Source organism: Pteropus vampyrus, unplaced genomic scaffold (genome assembly GCF_000151845.1).
Source record: "Pteropus vampyrus isolate Shadow unplaced genomic scaffold, Pvam_2.0 Scaffold483, whole genome shotgun sequence".
Taxonomy (NCBI): domain Eukaryota; kingdom Metazoa; phylum Chordata; class Mammalia; order Chiroptera; family Pteropodidae; genus Pteropus; species Pteropus vampyrus.
The window spans coordinates 125,519-151,642 of record NW_011889264.1 but is presented as its reverse complement, the minus strand read 5'-3'; the positions used below and the strand labels follow the sequence as shown (position 1 = coordinate 151,642).

At 35.4% G+C, this 26,124-nt stretch overlaps 1 protein-coding gene across 4 annotated transcripts in view; it reads right to left on the bottom strand.

Moving 5' to 3' along the window:
* Nucleotides 1–8,794: 8,794 nt before the first annotated feature.
* The window catches only part of LOC105307204 (cytochrome b5 type B), a 24,257-nt gene continuing 6,927 nt past the window's right edge, over nucleotides 8,795–26,124 (bottom strand). Inside the window, exons 2-5 of one of the 4 annotated variants that reach the window (XM_011382581.2) lie at nucleotides 23,246–23,374; nucleotides 22,693–22,722; nucleotides 15,434–15,462; nucleotides 8,795–12,428 (exon numbers count right to left, since the gene is read on the bottom strand). In XM_011382581.2, coding sequence (XP_011380883.1) covers nucleotides 12,335–12,428; nucleotides 15,434–15,462; nucleotides 22,693–22,722; nucleotides 23,246–23,374 — 282 coding nt within the window. In that variant the 3' untranslated portion in view covers nucleotides 8,795–12,334. Of the gene's footprint in view, nucleotides 12,431–15,433; nucleotides 15,465–22,689; nucleotides 22,723–23,245; nucleotides 23,375–26,124 lie in introns of all 4 variants that reach the window. The other 3 variants (XM_011382582.2, XM_023524627.1, XM_023524628.1) reach the window with 3 other exon arrangements.

Sequence of the window (26,124 nt, the reverse complement as noted above, 5' to 3'; positions counted from 1 at the left end):
ATCTGACCATTATAATTTTAATCTTATTACCTCCATATTTTTTATGTATCTGATGGCACAGATAATTATCTCTGGAGGCCAAAGTTAACCAGAAGCTGGGAGAATTGTTTTCCCATGAGTCATTTCTCTTAAGAGTTTGATCAGTGAGGATCCTTCCAGCTGCAAGTAATAGAAACCCCAATCCAGATGGCTTAAACAATAAGAACATTTATCATCTCCATATAAATGGAAGTCCTGTTGTAAAGCATGCTTTAAGGTGGATTGAATCAGCAGCCGGCTTGGTGTTTTCTTTATTCTCAGGCTGGTAGCAGGATGGCCACAATTGTGACTTTCTCTGGAGAGGAAACTTCTTCCAGACGTCTCATTCTACTGGTGAGAACTGGGTCACTTGTGCAACCGCTTAGACCAGGGGGACAGGATTGCCCCAATTGTCTTAGACTTGTCATTTAGGGATAGGATGGATGTTGAGGAGTCCCCTCCAATGCTCCCTACGGAAAACCACGTAATAAAAATGTAAAACGTCTGGCTCAACTCATTTATAAACATGTTCGATATTGCTAAATGGTAACAAGGGTTATAAACAGTGGAGATTTGTGGCTGAACATATCGCTGGGAGATTCAAGGTTAGAGGTAAGTAACTCCCTGTGAGGAAAGAATAAATTGACCGTGGCAAAATAAACACAGCAGCTCTTGCCTCTCTCTCTGCTCAACGTCAATGATCCTTCCTCTCCAAATTGCCTATTTGGGCACTGAGTCATAAACATATTTTTTTAAGTTATTGGGATAGTGTCTGCTACCAGTTATGTTAAGCACAGGACATAACGTTTCAGTATACACTTAGGACAAATTTTACCTCTTTACAAATCACATGATGGCAGGCCAGGCACATAGGGCATGCCATTTAAATGCTACCAGGTATGTGTGTCACAGTTCCTGAAAGGACTCCAGTTCCTTCAGTTACTTTGATAATCCCCAGAAGCCATTCAGTCCCCACGGATGTTCGAATATTCTCCATATTAAAATCCCAATTTTTAAAGAAATATTATAAATGAGAGCCATAGACATACATATAAGTATTAATATTCATTTGCTCAAGGTAGTTGGGAATGTAACATGTAACATGTTCACATCCCTTTTATCAATGTGCTAGTCACATATTATTAGAACATTGGTGAATACGTATTGGAGGAATCCATCAACAAAGAAGATATGGGTAGGTGAGGTACACTCATCAGTGAAAAGCTATTATAATAGTGATTTTTTTGTGTTAAATGGTAAAATGTATAGGTCTGTGGATGATAGGACAAACAGTAGATAAGTTTTAAAGATAAGGTATTACACTTATATGTATATAAATTTTACATACATATGTATGTGTACCACTAAATTTCTATTTGTTAAAAAAAAAAAGGTCTTTAAATAATTATCTACACTGGATAAATATATAACTGATACTATTCTCAGTACCAGTGAGAAAGGATGAATACAAAGACAATTCCAACTGAAGAGTAAAAATCCAGCATATCCTTCAGAAAAATATTTATCACAAAACTAACATTCTTGAGGAAATTTTTTCTCCTGTTTCTAACTTTGATTGCTACTACATTTATAAGGCAACTATTAGCACAAATATTACATCTAATATGTATGATTCTAATGAGAAAGTGTATCAATAACATACTTGATTTCAACCTATATTTCAGAAATACTTTTTTTACTCAAGTAAAAATATAATATCCTGTGATCATCAATCATTTTAGTTGCATTTTGGATATCCAACAGTCACCCAATATCCCCTGGATATTAGAATGTTTGTCGTTAGAATTCCAGTTCTTCCTCAAGATTAACATGTGAGGCATATATATTTTACTATGCATTCTTATGTTAACTGGGACTATACCTTTTATATATAATCCAATACTACCCCAGTTTGCTTTCTGGTATAGGTTAGGCCTTTTTGAAAGAAGCTGGATATTTCACAATGGCAAGGCCCAATCCAGTCAATTCTAATGAGGACCTTAAATGTTATCAAGACGTTTCTGTTAATTTGCTTTATAAAGGTCAGATGAAGGTTGTAGAGATTTTAAGAGGAATGCTCTTTTCTACCATACCAGCAGAGGGCACATTTTCCACTTAACTGTAACTCCTCCAACCTATAAAATCCCATAGGTGGTATTGGGTCAAATCATAGAGGGTACTGAAAACCAGGCAGTGTTTGAATAAAGAATGTGCTTAAGAAAGAATAGCTTGGAAGGAATAGACATAATAGCAAATACAGGAAATGACTGGGTGTGTCCACTTTTTAAAATCCTCATTTAGAAAAGGCCCAAACCCCTGAACAGGCTTAAGGGTGACAATTCTCAATTCTCATGAAAAAGAGATGTCTTAAGTATCCTAAATCCTAAGACATTTTCCTTCAGGAGGCATTGGGCCATCAGTTCTTGTTTATAGTTCTGCTGTTGAGAAGTTTTGATATCTGGTTCCTGATTCTTTTGAGTGAACTATTTTTCCTCTTTGGAAGCTTTCAGGACAGTGGTTTCTAAACTTCACCATGACTCAGATTCCCCCAAAACAGAGATTCTGTTACATTTGACCTGTGGCAGGGCCAGATATTGGTATTTTTAAATGTTCCAAAGGTGATTTCAAGGTGATTCAAAGTGCGGCCATAGTTGATTGTTTTAGATTTTCTTTTTATCCCTTTTGTTCTGAAATTCCACAATGACATACTTTAGTGTGAGTCATTTTTCATGATTGTGCTGAGCACTCAGTGGTTCTTTCAACCTCCAAAATCAATCGTTAGTTCTGGGATGTTTTCTTGTATTATTTCTGTGATAATTTTTCACTTCTAGGTCTCCTATTGAGATAGGGTCTCTACTAGTACGAATCTGTCATTTTCCATCTTTTCCTTTTTTTCTCTACCTTGTGGGAGACTTCCTCGTTTTAATTTTTCAACCCTTCTTTTGCTTTATTTCTGCTCTCATTTTAAAAACCTTTGGAAATAATTTTAGGCTTACAAAGACTTGCAAAGATAGTACAATGTTCCCATATATTCCTCACCCAGCTTTCCCTAATGTCAACATCTTACATAACCTAAGAACAATTATCAAAACTAAGAAATTAACATTACAACAATGCTATTAACTACAGACTTTATTTGAATGTCACCGGCATTTCCACTGGTCATTTTTGTTCTAGGATCCAATCCAGGCCCCACATTGCATTTGGTTGTCATGTCTCCTTAGTCTCCTTCAGTTTGTGTTAATTCTTCAGTCTTTCCTTGTCTTTCATGACCTTGATGCTTTTGAATACTGGTTTTGTAGAATATCCATCAATTTGGGTCTGATATTTTCTCATGATTAGATTGGAGCTATGAATTTTGGGTAATACAATAAAGTGATGTGCCCTTCTCAATGCATCAAGGGTACATGATATTAATACGTTATTGTATTACCAGTAATGTTAAACTTGACGACTTGCCTAAGGAAATGTCTGCCAGCTTTTGCTGTAAAATTACTGCTTTTTTTCTTTGTAAGTAGTAAATGCTTTAAGGAAATATTTTGAGGCTATCTTGTTTCTTCTTAAGCTTTTGTCCACTAATTTTAGCATTTGTTGGTATTTCTACAATTCTTATTCTCTGTTCCTTTTTAAATAGTATTCTATATTTTTCATGGATACAATCATCTCTCAGAAGTTATCGGGATTTTTTTTCTTATCTACATTATCTCTTCCTCTTTTTTCCTATTTGTTTTGGTCTCTTTCATGTGAAGGCTTTCCAAAAATGGTTGCACAGTCCTAGTCTACTAAAAGCTTTTTTGAATGCTTTGCATCAGCAGAGTTTGTTGAAAGATTTCATTGCAGATAACCATGTGGAAGCTGTACCTGTAGATCTTGTCTCCTGGACTGGTGAGTTTCTTCAGAGGGGGTTTTTCCTATATTGCTTGGGGTTATAAACTTGGCTTTTGGTATTCTAGGAGCCAAGGGGGTTGATGGAGTGGTGTCAGTAATTAGCACGAACTTCCGCTTAATCCTCACTCTCAGATCCATACTTACCACGGCCTTCAGCTTTGCCTTGTTATCTCACATCAAGGTCCTCTCAGGTTCAGCTTTCCCCAGGATTAAACTTCCAGTTTCTGTCGGAGAAGAGAGGCAGTTGCTTGGCTGTGCAGGCTGGGGTTAACGATGGAGATGGGGTGAGGTCAGGGAGGTGAGTTTGTTACTGTTTCCAAGTCTGCTATACAGCCTCTACTCTCAGAGGTGCTTCCCATTTGTGAGTTTTTCAGGGATCTGTGATGGGTCTTCATTCTCGTTGGCTTTTCCTCCTATAAGCATTTAAATTTGTTTTCTATACTCTTCTAACTTTATTGGCTTTCCATCTTCCAAAACTTTCGTGAGATCTTTCACCGACTGAAGTGTACTCTCTCATTCACTTTGTCTTTTTGGATATATATCTTTGTTTATTCCTTACTCTCATCATTTGTATGGCTTTTAAAAGGAAGCAGAGATAAACAAGTTCTTTCAGACTATGTTCAGTCAGAAACCCCTGTGAACACACAATGCAGTATACAGATGATATATTCTAGCAGGGGTCCCCAACCCCCGCTACTGGTCTGCAGCCTGTTAGGAACCTGGCCGCACAGCAGGTAAATGGCGGGTGAGGAGTGAGTGAAGGTTCATCTGTGTTTGCAGCCACTCTCTGGCACTAGCATCACCACCTCAGCTCCACTTCAGATCATCGGGCATTAGATTGTCACAGGGGCACTGGTCCCTGGTGCCAAAAACATTGGAGACCGCTGTATTATAGAATTGTACACCTGAAACCTATATCATTTTATTAACTAATGTTACCCCAATAAATTAAAAAGTAGAGACCTCTGTTATTTTTAGGGTAGTCAAAAGACAATCAAAATGTTAATCAACTATAAAATTCTAGGAACCAATATCCCATGAAGAATTCCAAAGAACTTAAGTAGATACTCTACCTTCAAGGATGTGGAGCTTAAGTCCTTACTCCTTAAGTGTGGGCTGCCCATAGTGACTTCCTTCCGATATGGAGGAATATAGACAGTTCTTTCGGGAGAATAACTTTATAGTAATCTAATAAATACTACCTCAGTCTTGTGATCGAGGTCAACATCAACAGTCATAAATCTTATTGATAGTATATACCCTTGATATAATGTGATAAAAATAGCAATTTACCTCTGTAGTGTCCTCCCACCCAAACCTATAATCTCACTCTAAGAAAAATATAAAATTCCGATAGAGGGCAGCCTACAATGTACCTGAATAATACTCCTCAAAGCTATCAAGGTCATCAAAAACGAAAGTCTAAGAAACTGTCACAGTCAAGAGGAGCCTAAGAAAACATGATGACTAAATGTAATGTAGGATCCTGGAACAGAAAATACAGGTAAAAACTGAGGAAACATAGTGTGTGTTTTTTTTTTTTTTGGTTTTTAGGGGACTGTGGGTGCTGTACGTATGGGAACTCTGTACTATCTTTACAATTTTCTTATTGTAGATTTAAACTGTTTTAAAACTGTTCTAAAGAATAAAGTTTATTTAAAGCATTTCTATGAAACCAATAAACACTGGCAACTGAATCTATTTACGGAGAAAACAGGAGTGAATGGGGTTTTTGATTGTTAGTGATGTGGGCAACATTGGAATTCATCTCAAAATTCTACTTGGGAGTCCTACATAGTTCTTCAAAAAATTTGGCTAAGGTTGTTTGTCCAGACATAGCATGGCAAACCATCCTGAACCAACTTAGCCCTTCCTATGGCCCAGCATAATGCAAGATTCTCAGAAGGATGCAGAAGACCCAGCCTTCAGATAGTGTATAACCCATTAATGAAGACACTAAAATCAAATATATACACACACAAAATATATGATTATAGTATCTGCCTTGGGTTTAAACATTAAATAGTTTTCTGTATCTTACTCTATAACAATAAATAATCTGAGTATGTGCATATCTTCTTTAAAGTGAGGAATATTTCTTCTTTCCAAAGATATCTAGACTTGGCATAGAATAAAAAATGAGTATCTGCTTAGGTATACTTAGGCAGAACCCTTACAAAGAAATTACCGAGGCAGGCATTTTAAGGTCAGATAAATTGCAGAGGCCACAGTTGTCAGGATGTGTGCGTTTCAGACACCCAATTTGAACTAGCTTAACACAGAAAGCAAATTTATTGACTTATACATGAAAGGTCCAGAGGTAGAATTTCACCTTAAATGAGGGTCAATAGAGATGTCCAAACAGAACTGTACTAGTTTACATAAATGGTCCAAATTATAAACAAATCAGCTTTATTTCTTCCAAATATTTTCTAGGATGGACTAGTGGGTCTGTTTTTGTGCCACAATACTTAAAAATGAAGAGAAGCTGAGCTGAGGTACTGCCTTGTCATTTATTGAGTAAAACATAAGGCAAAGTATTTCATTGGGGGCAAGGCAGGGCTTAGGATGTGAGCTAAAGAAAAATCCAAAAGAAAAAATTAAAAAGATTCAGAACAGGAAAAGGGGTCAGAGTCTTGGAAAGACTCAATTTCCTTTGCTGTTCATGGTTTGGCTTCTCTCAACTTCTATCTCTATCTGTTCCTGATTAGATTTTGTGGGCAATTAAATCAAAGTAGACAGATTTGTGAGGTTTGTTTTTATTGTGGATATCATCCCATTGTTCTGTAAAGTAATGCCACCTGTTTCTAAAACTTAGATGAGGAAAGTACAAAAAAGATCCCAAAAGTAAGCTTCTATAAGGAAAAATAAAATTCAAACACATGGGCTTTTTCATTTTTCATTTTCCAGGTCCATGTGCTTCTAAAGTTAACATTACTGTTTCAGTCACAAAGATTAGGATCAGAAGGAAACAATAGGAAACTGCTTTGAGACTGGCACTGATGAATCAAAAATGCCATTTGTCACACTTGTAACAAACAGCATTTGTATTTGCATTATGCTGTGCTTTCTCCAATGAACTTGAATCATCTTTTCATGATACTGTATAACAATTCTGAAAGCTGAAAACAAGTTTCCAAATCTTGTGCTACATGCTCAAAGTAGATTTCCATTTCTCAGATTTCCAGGATTCATAGAGATTGGTTCAGAAGAGGCTAAGGGCAAGCCAACCAATGAACAATTCATTCTCATTAAAAATGATACATTTACATGTATAGGTCCAGGTTAAATCTTATCCAGGATCCCAGATTGGGTGAATTATGCAAGGCCTTCAGTGCCGCTTAAAGATTTCGATAGTCCTCAACTCTCTATCCTGTATGAGTTACCTTTTACCAAAAGTTGTTTCTAGTAACAGTTCAAATTTAAATTCTCATTAACTGGCTTCAAGAAACTGTTTTGCAAGGGATGCTAGGGTCATTTAAACAAGTTATTTCTACTGAAGCAATGTGATTATCTTCAACAATAAGACTTCTAAGACTGGCTATTTTTCACTTATCTACTAATTAGGAAAATGATTACATTATTGATTGGTTCCATTTTGTTAATCATATACAGAAACATCTCTATATGGGAATCATTAGCAGAATCCATTGGGCATATTATTTATTTTGGCACAGCTAGAGCTTCGTTTTTACATAAAACCAACAGTGGAAATTGAATTTTAGGGCTAGATTTGGGTTTAAATACTAGCTCTCCTGTTAGCTGTGTGGTCTCAGGCAAGTCAAGTGGCTCTATGAACCATTTGTAAAATTTGGATACCCCTCATCTACCATGTAAGAATCCTACAAGGGAAGGATCAGAAATGTTTGTGGACTATCAAAGACACTGCATGGCACATAAATGATGGTATTACACCTGCATCCTCGTGTTTCATCTCAAAGCAAATCTAGTCTCTCCTGAATCGTTCAAAAAAGAATTAAGCTTTTTAAATGTTAATATATATGTGATTAAGCTGGGTGGGCCTGGACATACATGGTATAGATATGTGGCTACTTAAAGTTAGGTTGCCAATGTTACCTACAATTACCAACAATTTGGTAGACTGTGGTATTTCTTACCTTAAATTTGCATAATTGGAGTTGCACTCTTCTACCTCAGCTTTTCAGGAAATCAACCAGGATTTGTCAAGCACCTGCCAGATACTCAGCCTCAGGAAGAACAGTGATATGAATTATTAGGATTGAAGACTAAACAAATTCAAATGCTACTAATAAGAATGGGATTATCCTTTCCTGTTAGTAACCCTCAATTCATGTGATAACCTAACAGCCAAGCCCTGATGAGCGATGTCTCATTAGTAATGTTAGAAGGCTATCAGTAGGTATTAAAATTAATGAGAAAAATAATTTATTTCCCTTGTTTTATTAACAGTCACTAGAACTCCAATCTTGGTGTTTAATTTTCCCCAACAGGTTAGCAATTTCCAAGAAAAACAATCATTTGAAGACTGGCATTGCAGATAACAAAATATTATTACCTTGTACTGGCTTCTCTTTACCAGATGGTTTCAGTAAAAACAGAACTCCCAGCGTGCCTACCTGGTTGCCACTTCGCATGCATCAATACAGCAAAAGTCTTGATTTTTGTCTCTCATGATTCCAAATGAGCAACTCACTTCAAGGGAAGAGCTGCAGGAAGAATCTTGAAGAACTCCAGAACTTCCCACATTATGCTACACACAGTTATTAACGCAGATACAGGTGACTTTCATGCTTCTCAAAATCTTTTCTTCCAGAACACCTGAGGATTACAGAGCCAACAACTTCTACTTTAAGATTAAAAAAATACTTAAAAATTAAAAAAAAAAAAAAAATAACTGTAGTCAGGGTGAGGAAAGGAAAACAGTATCTTTATTGTGTGTAGTTCTAACAAACATTCACTATGCGCACATTCCAGCAGAAAGAGACAAAGATCTTTGTTCAAAATATGCCGAAATAAAGTAGGTAAACAAACTCCATTATTGAATACATGAAAGGAATGTTAACATTACTCATTCACAGTCAAGGGTGAAGTAAAAAGAAAGGAAGTTAAATAACCGCAGTAGTATTTCGCCAAAATAACAAATGTAGCATATAAATGTGGGCCAAGAGCAACTCATAAAACTCACAAGAGTAAGATGCTAGATGGAGGGCAGGTAACTTAACGCCCTCTGCTTCTTGGAACCTCCTTCTGAGATCGCCCCACAAATTCTAAACCAGGCTCTTTCACAGCACAACAGCCGGATGTAACCAAACTTCTCATTACTTTCGTGATTATTTGGCCACTGAACGAGATGGTTAAAAAAGAATCAATTTCTTGTTGAGACAAGACATGTCTAAATCCATTTCTCCTAGGGAAGGAAGTAATGAACATTAACATTCTGCATTTTAATCTCCTAAAATCGGATTTAACCAGATAGCTAACACTTGAGATGTTCAGCACTAGATACCATGAGTAATGATGTAGCTGGCCTGAAAGCATTTTTCATTGCTCCACGTCAGAACTACATGAGTATAAACTCGACCAAGCTCTTATTTCACAACATATGCATTTATGACAACTGCTCAGAGAACTTTACACGCCCAAATTATAGGTCCCGATGGATTTTTGTTTCTGCTTAAGTGGTCGCATAAGAACACAATATAAACTCTATTCCCATTACTTTCTTGTCTTTACAAACGTAGAAGCCATTTGGAAACCAAACAGGAGCTAAGAAAATTTGGAGACTTGGCACTAACATCCTTATTTTGGTGGCACAAATTTTCACTCATCTCCTCCTTTTGTGGTCCCCAGTCATTACGTGTACAGTATGGTGTGCAGCAGCAAGTGATCTTCCTTGGAAATAAACAAACAGCCCAGAGACCAGTGTTAGCGGGCACGGTCAGCCAACAGAGCCTGGCTCCACTTGCTCCAGAGGGGTTTTCATGACCTACCAATGTTGAGACTGTCAATAATTTGAGTCTACCTCTTAAAACAGAAGTCTTTTTTGATGGATTTGGCTAAAATACTGTGTTAATTTATTGTTCTAGAGAAACCTCTGCAAACTCTCACATAAGCTCTTTTACCTGGCTGTTTATGTAGGCAGCAGAATAATAGTAAATGGACCCAAAAGTGGTTTTTATAATATAAAGTGACATCACATTAGCGGTAGATCAAAAGCAGCCCTGGGATTGGATGGATTTCATGGATGGTAGAGACAAAGTCTAAAAATCTTTTCCTCTGGCTCTGAGTAAAAACAAGTCCAGATATAAACAGGAAAAGTCAGCCAATGTGAAATAGAAAAACACACCTTTGCATTGGTGTTTATGCTAAAAATACCAAAAACACCAATTTTATTTAAGACGATTGTTCTCTAATGTTTCTTATAAGCCAGATGTTTTTCATTCAATTTTGGAGACTGCCAATACACTTTTGATTGATCCAAGTTATCTTCTGGCTTAGTTTTAGGCTTGAATGTTCCCCTTCTATCTCAATGCTCCTTTGTCCTTTACTTCTACCCCAATGTAGCTGTAATCATGCAACCTATATTATGTCAATTATACCAATTCTTATTCAAGGCAACCCTTCCTTGTCTTCAGATGAAGGAGCATCAATAGTCACACCACTTTTGCTACACAATAACCAAAGTATTTTTTTTCCAGTAAATTATCTTAAAGTGGCATCATATAACACATACAAAACATTTTCTAATGATAAAAAGTTTGACTATATCCCTACCCCTCATATATAAAAGTCATCCAGAAATCAAAAAAAAAATTACTCCATAAGGTCATATCCAAGCATGCAAATACAAGGGTAATATTATTTTGATGAATTCCGAATTCACTCAACTGCTAAATCACAGGATACAAGACCTGAGTTGAACTTTTTCTTAAATAGTTTGCCTGGGCAACTGGTTTGCTGGGCAGTTTCCTGTCTTGTCAAGTCCCTGGCAAGCAGGAATCGGGGAGGAGACACAGAGGAGTGAACATGGTCTTTCTTGAACCACACGGCTCCCTGCTGCATATGACAATGGCTCAGAAGAGACTGGTAATCCTCAAAGGGAAGGGAGAAAAATCACCACAGTTGTTAGCAGAAAACAGCCAGTGTACTGTCTCCTCAGGTACTTCCACAGGGAAAATAAAAGTAAAGGCAAATATGCCAAAGAAATTCCTGAACCAAAGAGAAACAGTAACATAATTCTAAGTAATAACCTACTCCTCAATGAAACACTCATTGAGGGAAAAAAAAATACCAGCTCTTTTTTTTTTTCTTCAGTGGAAAAACGACAAAACCACAAATTGGAGCCATGGAGGTAAAAAACAGATAAAATGGAAAACATTCTTTTGTCATCATCCGCACCTTTCAAATGCCACTTGACTATGCAAGTTATTTTACAGGGCAAACAGAAGATCAAATACTGTATGTCTAATTCTAATCAATTTGGAGTCCCTTACTACTTTTGTTAAAACAAGGAATAAAAACTGTGCTAATCAATAAACAAAAAAGCAGTAAAAATCCCTGGTAAATCTCTACAGACATAAGCACAAATTTACATTTTACTAATATAAGATGGTTAGGAGGAAAAAAAAGAAAAAAGATGGCTAGAAATGGGCGCCAAACCAAAAAGTAAATGATGAAGTCTTTGGTGCTTTTTCTAAACTCCTGCCCTATAGTAGTATTTCTCAATATTTTTCAAAAGAAAGATTGCTATGAATTCACCCTATCATCCCAATTCATCTCTCCCTTTCCCTGTTCTCCATTCCAAGAAATAAAAGGGAAGCATCTCTATCCAGCACCACCTGGTGGACTTAGCAAGTGGCTAGAGTTACCTGTTACACTAGCTTAGGAGGATGGAGATAATCACATAGTTCTTTCTAGTTTTACCAAATATAAACAAGGAACAAGACCATTTGGCAGCTGTGGTTTACATCATAGGTATGCAACTTTACTTCATGAATTAAACCCCTTATGACAAATAACAGAATTAAGTCAGAATTAAAAAATACTAATATTTACTTTGAAAAAAGGAAAGCTTCAAAACCAGAATGTGCTGCCATGTTAAGAATGTCTAATGTGCAAAATATTGGAAAGCAGGCATTTTTACCAAAGGGCAAAGTCACTAGGACATATGGATTGCAATTATTAACAGAAAACTTTGTGATATAAAGGTGCTCATGGAAACATTGGCAAAGATTCATAACGATGAGCAGGTGCTTTTAGAGTAAGGCTCTGAGAAAGAAGGGCACTGTCCCCAGGTCTGAGGTGGATGTCTGTCCAACCATCTGGGCTCCAAGGGGGAAGAATACAAGTGGCAGGATTTGAGAACAGGGCACCGCTGGAGTCTCCAAACATGTCTCTAGTTTTCACTCCCAAGTAGATATGCTTTCCAGACTTCAACGAGGCCTCCTCAGGAGGATTTGCTTTCCGACGTGTAGTAGTAACGGTACAAGAAACCTAAGAGGATAGCACCTATGATGGGGAAAATCCAATACGACCAGCAACTAGAAGTTGGGGGGAAAAAAACAATAAAATAGTGAGCATTTTATACCAAATGTTTCCTATCTTTCAGCATCCTCATTTTAATATTTTTATGAGCAAAGAGTTTAGATTTACTGCTTTTATCACACAGTAATTAGAAATGAACAAATATTTAAATTGGAGTAACAACATTAAGTGATAATTTTTAAAAGATTAAAAACAGAATGTATCATAAGACACCAAAAAATATATGTATATACACACCAACATGTGTTTTTACAAAGGCATATAGTGGTTCTTTCTGGGTTATGGAATTATAGATAGTTTAAATTTTTCTTCTTTGCGCTCTGTTTTTCACATATTCTGCAATTAACATTCTTAAACCAAAAAAAAAAAAAAAGCCACCATTTCACATATATAATTGTAAAATTAGAAGCAATAACATCTAACACAACTATTGGCAATATATTTGCCTCACATGTGTTTTTTAAATTTAATCCTCACAACAACCCTATGAAATAAATTCTACTATTATATATATTTTATACAAAGTTTTACATCCAAAAATCACAAAGTGAAGTTAGTGAAGCAGTCTGATTCCAAATCCATCCTCTTAATTTCTAGTTAAATAAGAATGAACACACAGACAGGTGCACATGTGCACGCACACATACACACAGAGAATATGTTGACAGTTCTAATAAAGTTAGGTAAATGGCAGTTGGCTTAAAAAGTCCTGTATGAGACTTTCCTTAGGGGTTTCAGAATGTCATCATTCTCCTTGAAATAATTCTTCTCCAATAGAGCTTATTAGCACTGCTAGTTTTAAAGTGTAATTCTTCCATGATCCAAACGACTAGGCTGCCCCTCTACTTAAGACATGTGCAGCCTTGGTATTAAAAGGTTTTGAAGCCAATAAAGCCAGTTGAGGTTTAATAATAAAAATGATTCTTTTTGCCTAAACATGCCTAGCACTTTGTACATTTAAGTATGGCAAAAGCTGTTCTGGACAAGTTTAGAGTATCAGCCAGGTAGCTTTGTTTAAAAAAAAAAAAAGAAAAAGAAAAAGTGAGTTGGCATGTACAACAGTAATGTGACACATGGGAACCTGGAAGTAATCTCCCCATAGAGTCATGAATTCAGAAATCTTGGAGCAACCACAAGAGACAAGAGAGTTCAAAAGCAGGATCCTTGAGAAAGCAATGAAGAGAAATTCTTTAGTACAAAAGACTGAGAATGGTTGACCACCAATCCTCACATAATCCTTCATGATACTTAACTGCCACTGAGAACAAGACCAGAGAAAATGCATTTATACTGCACCAAAGGAGATTAAGGTTCAACAACAACATCCTGGCCATACGACGAAAGAACTCTCTTCTTGGAGGCTCATCCAGGTTATTGCATGTAGTTGTAACTCATTAATTTTTATTGCTTTGTAGTAGTCTACTGTATGAATATACCAGAATGAATTAATTCATTCATTTTATTAATGAATGGTAATCTGGGTTATTTCCCATGTTTTAAGAGCTTGAATAATGCTGCTATCAACATTTTTGTATGTGCTTCCTGGTATACTTGTACGCACATTTCTCATGTACATCCCTAGAAATGGAATTGCTGGGTCAAGTATTCATATTGTCAAGCTTACTAGACAATGTCAAACTGTTTTTCAAAGTGATCGTACCCATTTATATTAGCCTAAGAATCTTGGTGATCTACTTCCTAAACAACTCTTCTGATTTCTAGAATTTTTAAATTTTGCCAATCTGCTAAGTGTGAAATACACCCTATGATTTTAATTCACATCTTTCTGATGACAAATGAAATTATACCTCTTTTTCATAGGCTTATATTTGTTTCCTTAAGGTGCTTAAGTCTTTTTCTCATATTCTACTGCTTTTAAATTGATTTGTAAGAATTCTTTATATATTCTGCATTATAATTCTTAATCAGTTTTATCTGTAGCATAAGTCTATTGCAAGCTTGTGGTTTGTGTTTTCAAATTATTTATGAAGCATTTAGCTGAGCGTAAAATAAATCCCTAATATTAAGGAAGCTGAATTTACTAACAGTTTCCTTCAAGTTTGCATTTTTCTAATATTCTGTCCATCACCTCAAATTAAAAAAGACATGATATTTTTATGGTGAAAAAAGACACATTTTCTCTCTCTGAATTGCATTAAGTGAGACATCAGAAAGATAAAATAGAGTGTTCCATATAATCTCTAGAAAGATTTTCACAAGCCAAGGACTCCATAGTCATCTCAAGTAGAGGCACTTAAAGGATGATAAATTCAAACCTTTCAGAGTTAATATTACTATATCACTGATATTACTGCAAAAGCCTTTTTGTAAGTAAACCTTTGAGAAAACCCAAATTCTTGAATATGACTGCAATATACAATTTTTTCTTCTGCAAAACAGTAATAGCACCTACCTTACAGAGTGGTTGTGAGGATTAAATGACATTTAAGTTTTAAGTGGAAGTTGCTTAGTTGAGCTGAGCTGAGCTGCAGAGACTAGGCTTGACTTAGTAACTGTTACTTGTCCATGCATACTAACCTTTTACTGAACGTGACTTTAATTTATGTCACAAGATTTAAAAATTACTCAAGGCATGAACTTTTGAGATTACTCAAAATGATTAAAACTGTAAAAATTAATTTTGCTAATACTAAGGAATTACTGAATTCACAATAATTTTGGCCAAAAAAGAACTAGCTGTCAAACTGTACTCTTAAGTTATGTCATACATGTATATTTATGGAAGAACCTCTTTTATTTATTTGTTTGTTTTTCATTACGGTGACATTGGTTAACGAAATCCAGTAAGTTTCAAGTATACGATTTAGCAGTAAGGCCCATATATATATATATTACATTGTGTGTTCACCATCCATAGTTAGATTTCTTTTTATCACCACATATTTGACCCCTTTAACCCCATCTACCCCCTCACCCCATGGAAGAACCTCTTGCCGGACATTGTGTTGAGTGTAAGAAAGTGTGTTAAGGGGATACTAACCTTTTGCACGTGTTATTTTTCGAAGGCTCCTGAAGAAGATGCATATCAAAAAATGACAAACAAAAAGAATGAAGATTAACACAGTACATAAATCTTGGATATCTACATAAAATCTGTAGCTAATAAGAGAACTTCATCTTTCATGCAATTTGATGTTTACAAATCTACACGTGATGGGAGTACCAGGAATTCTATTTCTAATAATATACTGATATTCCCTAGTGAAGAACCATTAATGAAAGCACAGAGAAAGCACCTAAACATTTTTTAGATGTAAAAAATAATGCTATTGAAACAAACTATATTGAAATGAACTAATTTGCAGTCACAATGATACATCTGGTTCAGTTGGGCTTGCCACTGGCAGTAGCTAAGATTACATTTTCTGAAAACATTCTGAATAGAAATTCTTGTCTTATAATTTTTAGATTAACTATGAAATGCTCTGGAGCATGCAGATGATTGTTTTGTGGCCTATAGAAATGAAGTGGATTACTCTCTGAAATCATAATAATTATAATTAGTAACCTGAGGGCTTATTTCACAATGAAAAGGGGAAGAATGGAGTGAAGAAAAAGAAAATACCAAAATAATCTTAAAAACGAAATTTTGGCAATAAAAAGTAATGAAGTTCTGATATATGCTATAACGTGGAAAATTCTTGAAAACGTTAGGCTAGTGAAAGATACAACAGACCACATATTATAAGTCCATTTGTATGAAATGTTCAGAATAAATAAATGTTCAGAATAAATAAATTTAGAGGCAGAAAGCAGAGCACTAGTTCCCTAGGACTCAGGGGAAGAAGAGTTGAAGGAAAATTGAAAATGACTGCTAATGGTTTTGGGTTTCTTTTTGGAATGACGAAAATATTTCAAAATTGACTGATTATGGTTGTGCAGCCCTGTGAATATACTAAAAACTCTTGGCTTATACATCTTAAATAGGTAAACTGGATGAGATCTGAATTATATCTTAATAAAGCTGTTACTAATTTTTTTAATTCAAATTAAGTAAATATCAAATAAAGTTATTGATTCTATTAATTAACTGTACAGTACAAAAGGCCTGCTAACTTATTGCCAGAGGACAATAACCCATTAACATAGATTACTGCTGCCTAAAATATCATCTTGGCCAATATGTAAAAGTACTCCAGGGTGTGAGCACAGATATTAACTCTGTTTAACCATCATTTTCAATAATCTCCAAGAATTTCCAAAAACCCTACATACTGGCCTACTTGAAGAACAGACCATGAAATGAGTTTTAATTTCATATATCCAAAATACTGTCATGCAAATGAATACATGCCCCAAACCTGAAAGAAATTAGCCTATAGGAAAGTAAAACTTCTAATAAAAAGTTTTAGATAAACCATATTAATATACTACTATATTTCCTTGAGACCTTGATGATTACTGTTATCTGAGACATATCTACCATAATAGTATTAATTCCACGTTTAGGAATACATCCTAATTAAAACATGTCAGAGGTCAATCTTTGAGAAATACAAGTGTTTCACAGATTTGGAAAGTGATGATGGCGTGTGCAACAAATTAATTTATAATGTTGCCTATAGTAGGCAAGAAATAATTGAATTACATCGAGAAAAGTCCATGGTCTTATATGCTTTATCCACATATACACAAATGATTTAAAGAACAAAAAACATAGTATTTTTTTAAAAAATGGGGTAATTTGAAAGGTTTACATGAAAGCACTATGGAGTTTACATATGTGTATTATGTAGCTTAATCTGTAATCACATTAAAAGCCAGATATATAGTTCATATAAATGGAGTCTCTAGATTTCAAAGCTTTCAACTGCTTTTACAACCAAAAGCCCTAGATGTGTGCTAACTAGCGAGCCTTAGACAATGTAGTGAACAAATTGAGAGAAGAAAGACAGAGAGATTACTGTTATCTGAGACATATCTACCATAATAGTATTAATTCCACGTTTAGGAATACATCTTAATTAAAACAGAGAATCAACACCATAAAATACTGAAATTTTAATAGTTTCTAATAAGCAATAAAAAATTAAAATATACATTTTTTTTAACCAAGTATTTCAACTTCTGTTTTAAGATCGATCTGTCTCCAGAGGCAAAAAGACCAACTTCCCTAAAACAGTGCAGTAAAGAGACAAGAAAGAAGCACATCCTCTCTTTGGGATACTGACAGCCAAGTAAATGCGAAACTACAGTGACTCCACTTTTAATCAACTATAATGAAAGAGTTATTTAAGACACTGCTCTTAGTAGCCAAGTACCTCAGCCAAGTACGGAAAAAAAGCCAAATAAGTTATTTTTAAATTTACAAAATTAAAAAGAAAAAAGTTCTGTTAACACAAAACCTTCCTTCACCTCTACCCTTCTGTTCTCTCTATACACAGTTCCCCAATGCTTATTTTCACTCCAAAGCTCTGGGCTGAATCTAACAGATGTTTAAGTAAAATTCCTACAGTTTATGACTGACTTTCACTTATCCCTTTGGGTGTTCAGGCATATCTGGCTGGTTATGTTCTCGCCTACATTTTAATTTACATGCAAGATTCTTGGTCAAGAGAACAGTGACTACAACTCGATCTTTGACATGGAAAATAGTAACTGCAATACTATCTGATTTTAGTTACAAGACAGCAGCTCAAATCCAGATTTTAGCAAAAGCCTTACCAAGTAATTAATATGCATGTTTCTTTATCCTCCAAGGAGTTTGCAATACATTTCCAAACAACCAAACTGTTTTAAGTCTACTCTGCTTTTAGTTCAAAATTAACAGAAATTAACTGTTTAAATAAATTGGTTCCTAAAGTTCAAGGTTCATTAAAAGCTTTAATTCCCTCATAAAATAAATAATATATTAATATACATATAAATACTAAATCTGAACTTTGTAGAATATAAGAAAATAATATTTCATAACATCCAAGTAAACTTTTCATAAAACGGCTCATAACTGAAATTATGTCTAAGACCTTCAAGCTCAATGCTAAATCAATTTCCTCACTTATAAAATAAAAGGCTCAGACAAGATGAACTTGAACTCTAAAGTCATATTCAATTAACTTAAAACTGTTTTTGACCCAAGGGAATTTTAGCAAAACCTACAAAAGCAGCTTTCTAAAGGTTAGAGAGAAGGAAATGCTATTCTCTCATGTCTAAAAGACTGAAGGAACACTACTATGTGTAGATTTTTCTATCCTACACCAGGTATATAAAGATGTGTTTTTCCAGATATTATTCTAGAGGCACTGTGCCATAAGTACTGACCCTCTTTAATACTAATAAAAGAATAATAAATAAATGTCATAATTGGCAAATATATGGGAGGGAACTTGGAGTCAGTAGGTATGGTTTCACTATGCAACCCTGTTTATAGAAAACAAGGGAGAATGCACGCTTGAAAATGGTGTTACTTTGTCACTAGGACATAAACACAGGAAACAATGTGCCAGAATTATGATTACGGTGCTTAAAATACATAGACATGTCATTATAAAAGTACTTTCAGCCTAAATAGTTTATATTTAGACTTTCAAAGGTTTAAATGAAAGAGAAATATATTATAATGTATATAAGGAACTTATGTTTCGATTTCTAAATTGTATGTTTGCTATTCCATGAAGATTCAAGTAATTAAAATTAGAAACAGTGGATTTTTAAGCCATAGGACACCTTAAGTAAATTTAACGAATATTTGGGTGGTCTGGTACTTTTTACAGCTTTTTATTTAGAACATGTTGGTATCCACGTGGCCAGTAACTTATGAAAACAATGTGAGAACTTTTGGTTTCAAACACTACTAGAAAGGATTTTTCTCCCATAATAAAATGGACTTTAATAACATGATCTATCACCATATGAATTTTAGTATCAGATTCATCTTATGACCTGAAAAGTTTGAGTATTGAAAGTACATGATTTCAACATTTTATAGTCCCAACTATGACACAACCATATGGTATGAATCTTGAAGACAGCCTTCTCATGAAGGCTCCAATGTACTAAAATTTCTTTCTGGATGAGAATACAGTTTAACAGTTACTGTCTTGTAAAGGATATATTCCTAGAGTCAGCCCAGTCATGAAAAAAATATTTCCCTAAAAATAAGGGCAAAATTTGAGGATGAAAAGTATCCTCTAAAATAAATTTCTATACAACTCTCTCAAGAACTCATTATGATATGATATATGACATCACTGAAGAAAAAAATTAAAACGCTAATAAAATGATTTTTACTGGAACCTAAGAAATGAAAAACTTGTTATAACATTGAAGGGCTAATTTAAAAAGAATGTTATCTTGTCCTTCTGACACCAAAACAACATTTCTAAATAGAGCATTTACAAGGAGAAGACATTAATCCTTGAGATCTCTCAGAGAGGGTATTTTGTCTTTCAAGATGATTTTGCCATTACATTCTATGCTTTATTTCAGATGATTATATTACAAAATATAAATGTTAGACAAAAACAGGGAAGAAAGAAGTAACCTGACAAAATTCTTCAATAAATGGCAATCACTACTCATCTAAACTGACTCCTCATTCCAAACTTTAATAATTACATTGTAAGTATGATAGGAATATTAAATGATTCCTAAAAGGAAATTTTTACCATATAACCAACTACATTACATAATTATAAACAATGTATTCTTTTTAGTTTCCCCTCATAAGGGAAAGTAAACTGAATGTTATATACGTATAATACATTATGTATGTGTAATAGAAAACTGCATAACAAAAGTATCATCTGGGAGGAGAAAATGTCTCTGCCTTTAAATGTTAACATATAGATTGCTTCTAATATATGTGAAATTTATTAGATTTCAAAAGTTAAACTGAAGTTTTAGAATGAATTTAGAAAATAGGTTAAGTCTTTACGGAGACAATCTTATTTGTTTTTAAAAAACCATAACAAATCCTGTTGTTGTCTGTCTTCTGTTTGGGGTGGGAAGGGAAAGAGTTTTAAGTAGGGAAGAGTTATGGAGCTGCAGGAGGAGGAGAAGGAGAGAAATAAAGAAACAGAGAGGAAGGAAAAGGAAAATGAAAACTCTGTCCCACGGGTAGAAGACACACCTTAATTAGGCTTTAAAAAATCACTTCTTCATAGAGGTTCAGAAACCCTTACCCAAAAGAAGTATTAATGAAATGAACTTTATATCCATGTCTTTGTGGTGAATATTTAAACCAGAGATAAAAATTTTAAAAAGAGACACCTATACAGAAGTGCCTATTTAAAACCTCTGTAAGAAGTAAATCTGAGGGATCAAGAATTTCTTTTTGGAACTGAAACTAGGTTAACTACAGCTCTATGACAGCCTATGTAGGTGGTCCTGAAACTTTTCCAAAAGGCTTTGCTTGCCTGATCTGCCTGAAGTGCAGCAGTGTGACTGCAAACGCTCTGTCGCCAGACTCTACTTACTGGAGGCTGTCCTTTGGGTACAACATTCGTGAGGAAAACGAGCCTTGAAAACACTGCCTTTAATCACTGTTCAACCCAGGCAGGGACCAAACTGCATTTCGAGACTTCTGAATTATTACAGAATTTGGTGAGCTGAAAGAGTTTCTTTTTATTTATTTCTTACCAAAAGTCGAAGGCTCAACAGTTTTAACTTAGCTGAGACATCTCTAGTTCTTTGGCCTATTGAAGGCAGGCAGTGCTTTTCACAGAGGAGATTAAAGTTCCCTAAGTTTTCAAATGAAAAGACAGACATATCATTCAGCAAAAAGTCTGGTGCTTGGCTACCTGGGTTACTTTAAATGCAGATTCCCAAGTCCCACCTCCAGAGATTATGAAGAGTAGTAATGGAAGCCCAGGAAATACATATTTCAGAAAATATGCTAAGGGATTCCAATATAGGTGGCATGAGGAGCAGAATTTCAAAATCACCACTCTCCATTCCTAAGAATGGTCCTACCTACACGCTGTGTTACCAGGGAAGAAAAGCAGAAACAAGAAGCAATTTGTAGACTCCTAGACATTATAATTCCACAAATATTTTTTCTATTATTTTAACATAAAGGGTACTCTCATAATTGCTGTACAGAAGTAGGTTATGGCTCCGAGATACAAAGTGCATCTCCTGTACAAATGGAAATATTCCTTGAATCAAATGTTGACCTCTGATAGTAATGCTTTCCGGACATGTTCAATAAGCAAGGTCAAGCTTAGTTCAAATTTTCTCTTAATTAAACAAGTGAGGATTCAAGAGTAGGTAGTACAATGTTAGGAGGGGAGGACAAACAAACTGACAGTGCTCACAAAGCACTTAAAGAGCCATTTCAGCCCCCTTCATAAACAGTTCATCAGTTCAGAGTAGCAGTGTGGCGAGACAGAATTTACACAAACACTCGATTGCAGAGCAACAGATGGCAGACACTGTCAAGCAATGTCATGTTGAAAGAATTCTTGTGTCTAGGCCAACTTTAACTGCTGTGTCAAACGTGTTCAATAATTTCAGCTCAGTGAGGAAAAGGAAGCAAGAAGCTAGAAGGAGGAAAAGGGGAAGGAAGATCACCTCCATCATGTTCTAGGTAGCAACTAAATTGTCCCTTTAAATCAGAGGGTAGTATAATAGCTATCTGAAGGACAGAAGTCAAGGAAAATTGTGAGGGAATAAGGGAGATGAACTATCCAACTTGTGGGAAGCAAAAAGGCTTTCATGTTTTCTTTCTGGTACGTCACGCAGTGTACATTCAGGTTTTCAGATATTTAATCTTTTGTTTCTGCTGTATCACTGAGTAAATGGGAAAGGTGTAGGCCCATTTGAGCCAAATGATAAAAGACTTAAATCTGGAAAACAGGGACAGAAAGTCCTGCTCTAGTCAATTACTTCAGTTTAGAATTCCTTCTAAGACCTCTAAGAGAAAATCAACGTTCTGATTCTTCTTTCAACACAGAAGCAATTATTATCACCTGTACTATTCAATCTTAGAATAAACACTTTTCTACAACTGAACCCATAAACTAATTTCTTTCAAAACCATATGGGGCATGGCTTTAGAGAGTCAATTTTTAAAAAAGCAAACAGAAGCATGAGCAAAATGTTTCCTACTGTTTAAGACTCAGCTATTCTTTTTCCCTCAGATGGTACTGAGTCCGAATTCCTGAGAAATAGGATTTTTGCTTGGCGTGGGGGGTAAGTAAACACTTCTCTTATTAAGATAATTTTTTAAAAATTCTAATTCGAGTAAATAGAAATATAAACACTTAAAACACACAAGAGGAACAGATGACTTCTTACCTTACTACCACTTTCAGGTTTAAGGTCATTCTGTTAAAAAAGGAAAACAATATTTTAAGACATAGCTAAATGACCTCTCACTATATGTTTATTTCCAACCTTGGAACCTGAAACTACATTCTGGTCGTAGTGAACTCCCTGAGAGATGTCAAGGTCTGTAGAAGGGTCCTGTCCCCCACCTCCAACCCCATCCCCGACTCTGAGCATTTCAGGGTCCCTTGTTAGACTGCTATGGTTTAAAAAGTTCATAGTTACCATCTTTCTTAAAGGAATTTGGAAGAATACCAAACGACTATATTAGGTAGAAATGTTATTAACTGCATTACAAAAATCAATCAATTAAAAAAAAAAAAATCCAAAATCAGTTTCCTTAGCTTTCAGAGATACTACATGTGTTGCTTTGCAAACAAAAAGCTCTATCTTAGCACACAGTAAGGCTAGATGGCTTTGGAGAAAATTTAGCCTGATGGCTAGGTTGAACAAATTTCCATGGTTCTGCGGCTGCTGGGGAGCTTTCCACTCCAGACGCACTCCTAGCTCAGTTCATTCTTACCGGATGCACATCGCCAATATAGTATTGTTTTAGCATTTCTCTGGCATCAGAGGAGTGGCCTACGTCTTCGAAGCTTTCACTTGCATCTGCACCAGCTTGTTCCAACAGAACCTCTTCTCCGCCAGGATGCTATAAGAAAAAGATATTTACTGAACAGAGCATGCTCTGAAAAGCAAACCAACATAAGTTACTTTCCCCTCCTCTCTCTTCTATTTTCTCCCTTCAATGCAAGGAATGGAACGTCGTATGCCACCTGATAGGATGCAGTGGGAAGAACACAACATAACTTCTGTGATATTCTGGCCCAAAATGCACAACGTGGGTATAATTCTGAAGAAACCTGGGGCAACTGCAAATTGGCAGTCTACAAAATGACGGACCTGTGATCTCCAAAAATATCAAAGTCATAAAAGACAGACCGAAGAATTACTCCAGACTGAAGGAGGCTAGAGAGACAAGACAATTGGGAACAACATGTGTTCCCGTGGTTGATTTCTTTTGCCAACATTATTGAGACAGCTACAGAAACCTGAATGGAAACTCTGGGCAAAGGGTGTATGAAATCCTGTATTCTCCTGTTGCAACTTTTCTGTAAGTTAGAAATGGTTTCAAAAGAAGTTAAATAAATAATATCAAAATAACTACTTCCATAACTAGGAAGTAAATTTTTTCTATAACTTACAAGTTATAGAAAGTTATGACCTTGGACAAGTTATTAAAAAATTGAGGTATTTTTGCTTATTTGTAAAATGGAGATAACGAGTACCTATCTTAACTACTATTATACAAAATAAGGATAAGAAAAGTGAGAAAGAGAGACGTGCGCTTCGTATAATATGCTATCATCTACGATTTTAAAAAGCAGATACACATATGTGCACATATGCATAAAATCTCCCTGGAAACACTGCAAGGAACATGGTAGCTGGCAGACAGGGGAGAGGGAAGACTTTAAACTACATACTCTTTTGAAACTGTTTTATCAAGTAAAGTATTACCTATTCAGAAAATAATTCTTTTTTAAAGTTACATTTAGCAAGTTCCTTACCTAAACATTCAATAAACATTTATTTAAAACTAGTAAATTTAGAATTATTTGACATATCAAATTTGTATTTCTGAAATCAAGCAATACTTTAAAATAGTTTCTTTTTATAACCTTTTAAGCAAGACTAAGATGATCATCCTGTCTTACAGATGAATTCAACTGAAGCACAAAAACTCTTAACTATAATCTCCCAGTTATGCCGCTTGTCTATGGGCTCACTGAGGATAAGAATTTCCATTTTGTCTCCAAAACAGTCTCCAGCCAGTGGGTGGGTCTTCCATCCCAGAATTTAAGCATGCTGTTTTAAAGCAAGATTAAGATAGCCGCCAATTATCTGTTATTACATTTAAAAACTCTCAGCCGTGTTAAGCCATTATTTTTGGAACTGTGTCCCAATTTCCTCTTTGCACCTAAGCTATGGTTTTTTCTTTATGACATATCCCAACTATTATGTTGCCTTTCAAAATAAAGGATAACAAAACTTTTTAGTAGCGTGAGATATTTCAGGGAACGGTTGGATTTATGACTTCCTACGCAGCTTTTTCTATGACCAAGTATTTCATTTTCACCCATCTCTTACCGCTGATAAACAAATTATAACAGAAATAAATACCATTAACATTTTAGTGTGTAAAATTCCATTGTTTTCCCAAAATATTCATTCAATCACTTCAAACATTATTCTATACTTTTAATTTAGTATTTACTATTTTAAGTACTAGGCAGTGATAAATACAGTAAATACTGTTTTATAGCCTACTTTTTTTCACTGAGGCAAGGGGGGCGGGGTCAAAAAAAAAACAAAACCCTACATTTAGTAGCCCTCACTCTAAAATGTGGTCTTAACAGACGGTTTAGAGAGAACATGCAAAAAAAGATTTCAAAGACTCCTTGGTTCCCGTTTTAGAATTCTATAAACTTCGAATATTCTTATTTAAAATCAAATGTAGCCCCCCTAGAGGCAGTGCACTTAGGCCTGAGGCCACAGTAGACCCTGGACCAGTCCTGGACCAGATAATTCCCAGGCTGAGGGGCAGGAGGCCCTGAGGAGAACCTCCCAAAAAAGCCCAGTGCCTGTGGGAGAAGCCCTGGAGCCTTTGCCTGGCTGGCTCTCAGTGAAGATGGGTGCGCCGGAGCTGCTCGACTCCAACATCAGGTTCTGAGTGGATCTGTCCAACTTTCTCATCACCTTTGTGGGAATAACCCACCACTGTGTGCCCATCCTACTGCAAAGCGATAGGATGCTCAATCAGAACCAAGTATCTGATAGGTCCTAATTCGAAGCACAGTAAGAGAAAATGGAAATTATATTCTCAAATAGTCCTTCTTGATAACCCAAAGGATAGATTTTTCCAAAAAAAGGGGAAACAGTACCACCTTCTATAACTAATGCCACTATGCACACAGACATTATGAAAGGGAATGTAACAAATGTCCTCCCTATGATTCTTATTGATGGATGGATCAACACGACATTCTCAGGCTTTGTCACAACCAAAGTCTTACTTCCACTGACCTTATTTTAAGCCTATGCTACAGCAAGTCGCAGGGTGCCATTTCTGTATCAAGAGGTAGATATAATTTGCATACTGAGTACTGTAATCAAAAACAAATGACTCTTGATTCTACAAATTAAACCACCTAGTTTCTCTTTAAAAGACAAATCAAATGTAAAAAGTAAAAATGGAGAAGTCAAAATAAGATCTATGTATTATACCCATGTCAACATCCTGGTTGTGATATTGTACTCATTTTGCAAAATGTTACCATTTTGGGGAAAAAACAGGTAAAATGTACAAGGAATTTATTATTTCTTTTTTTTTTTTTTTTA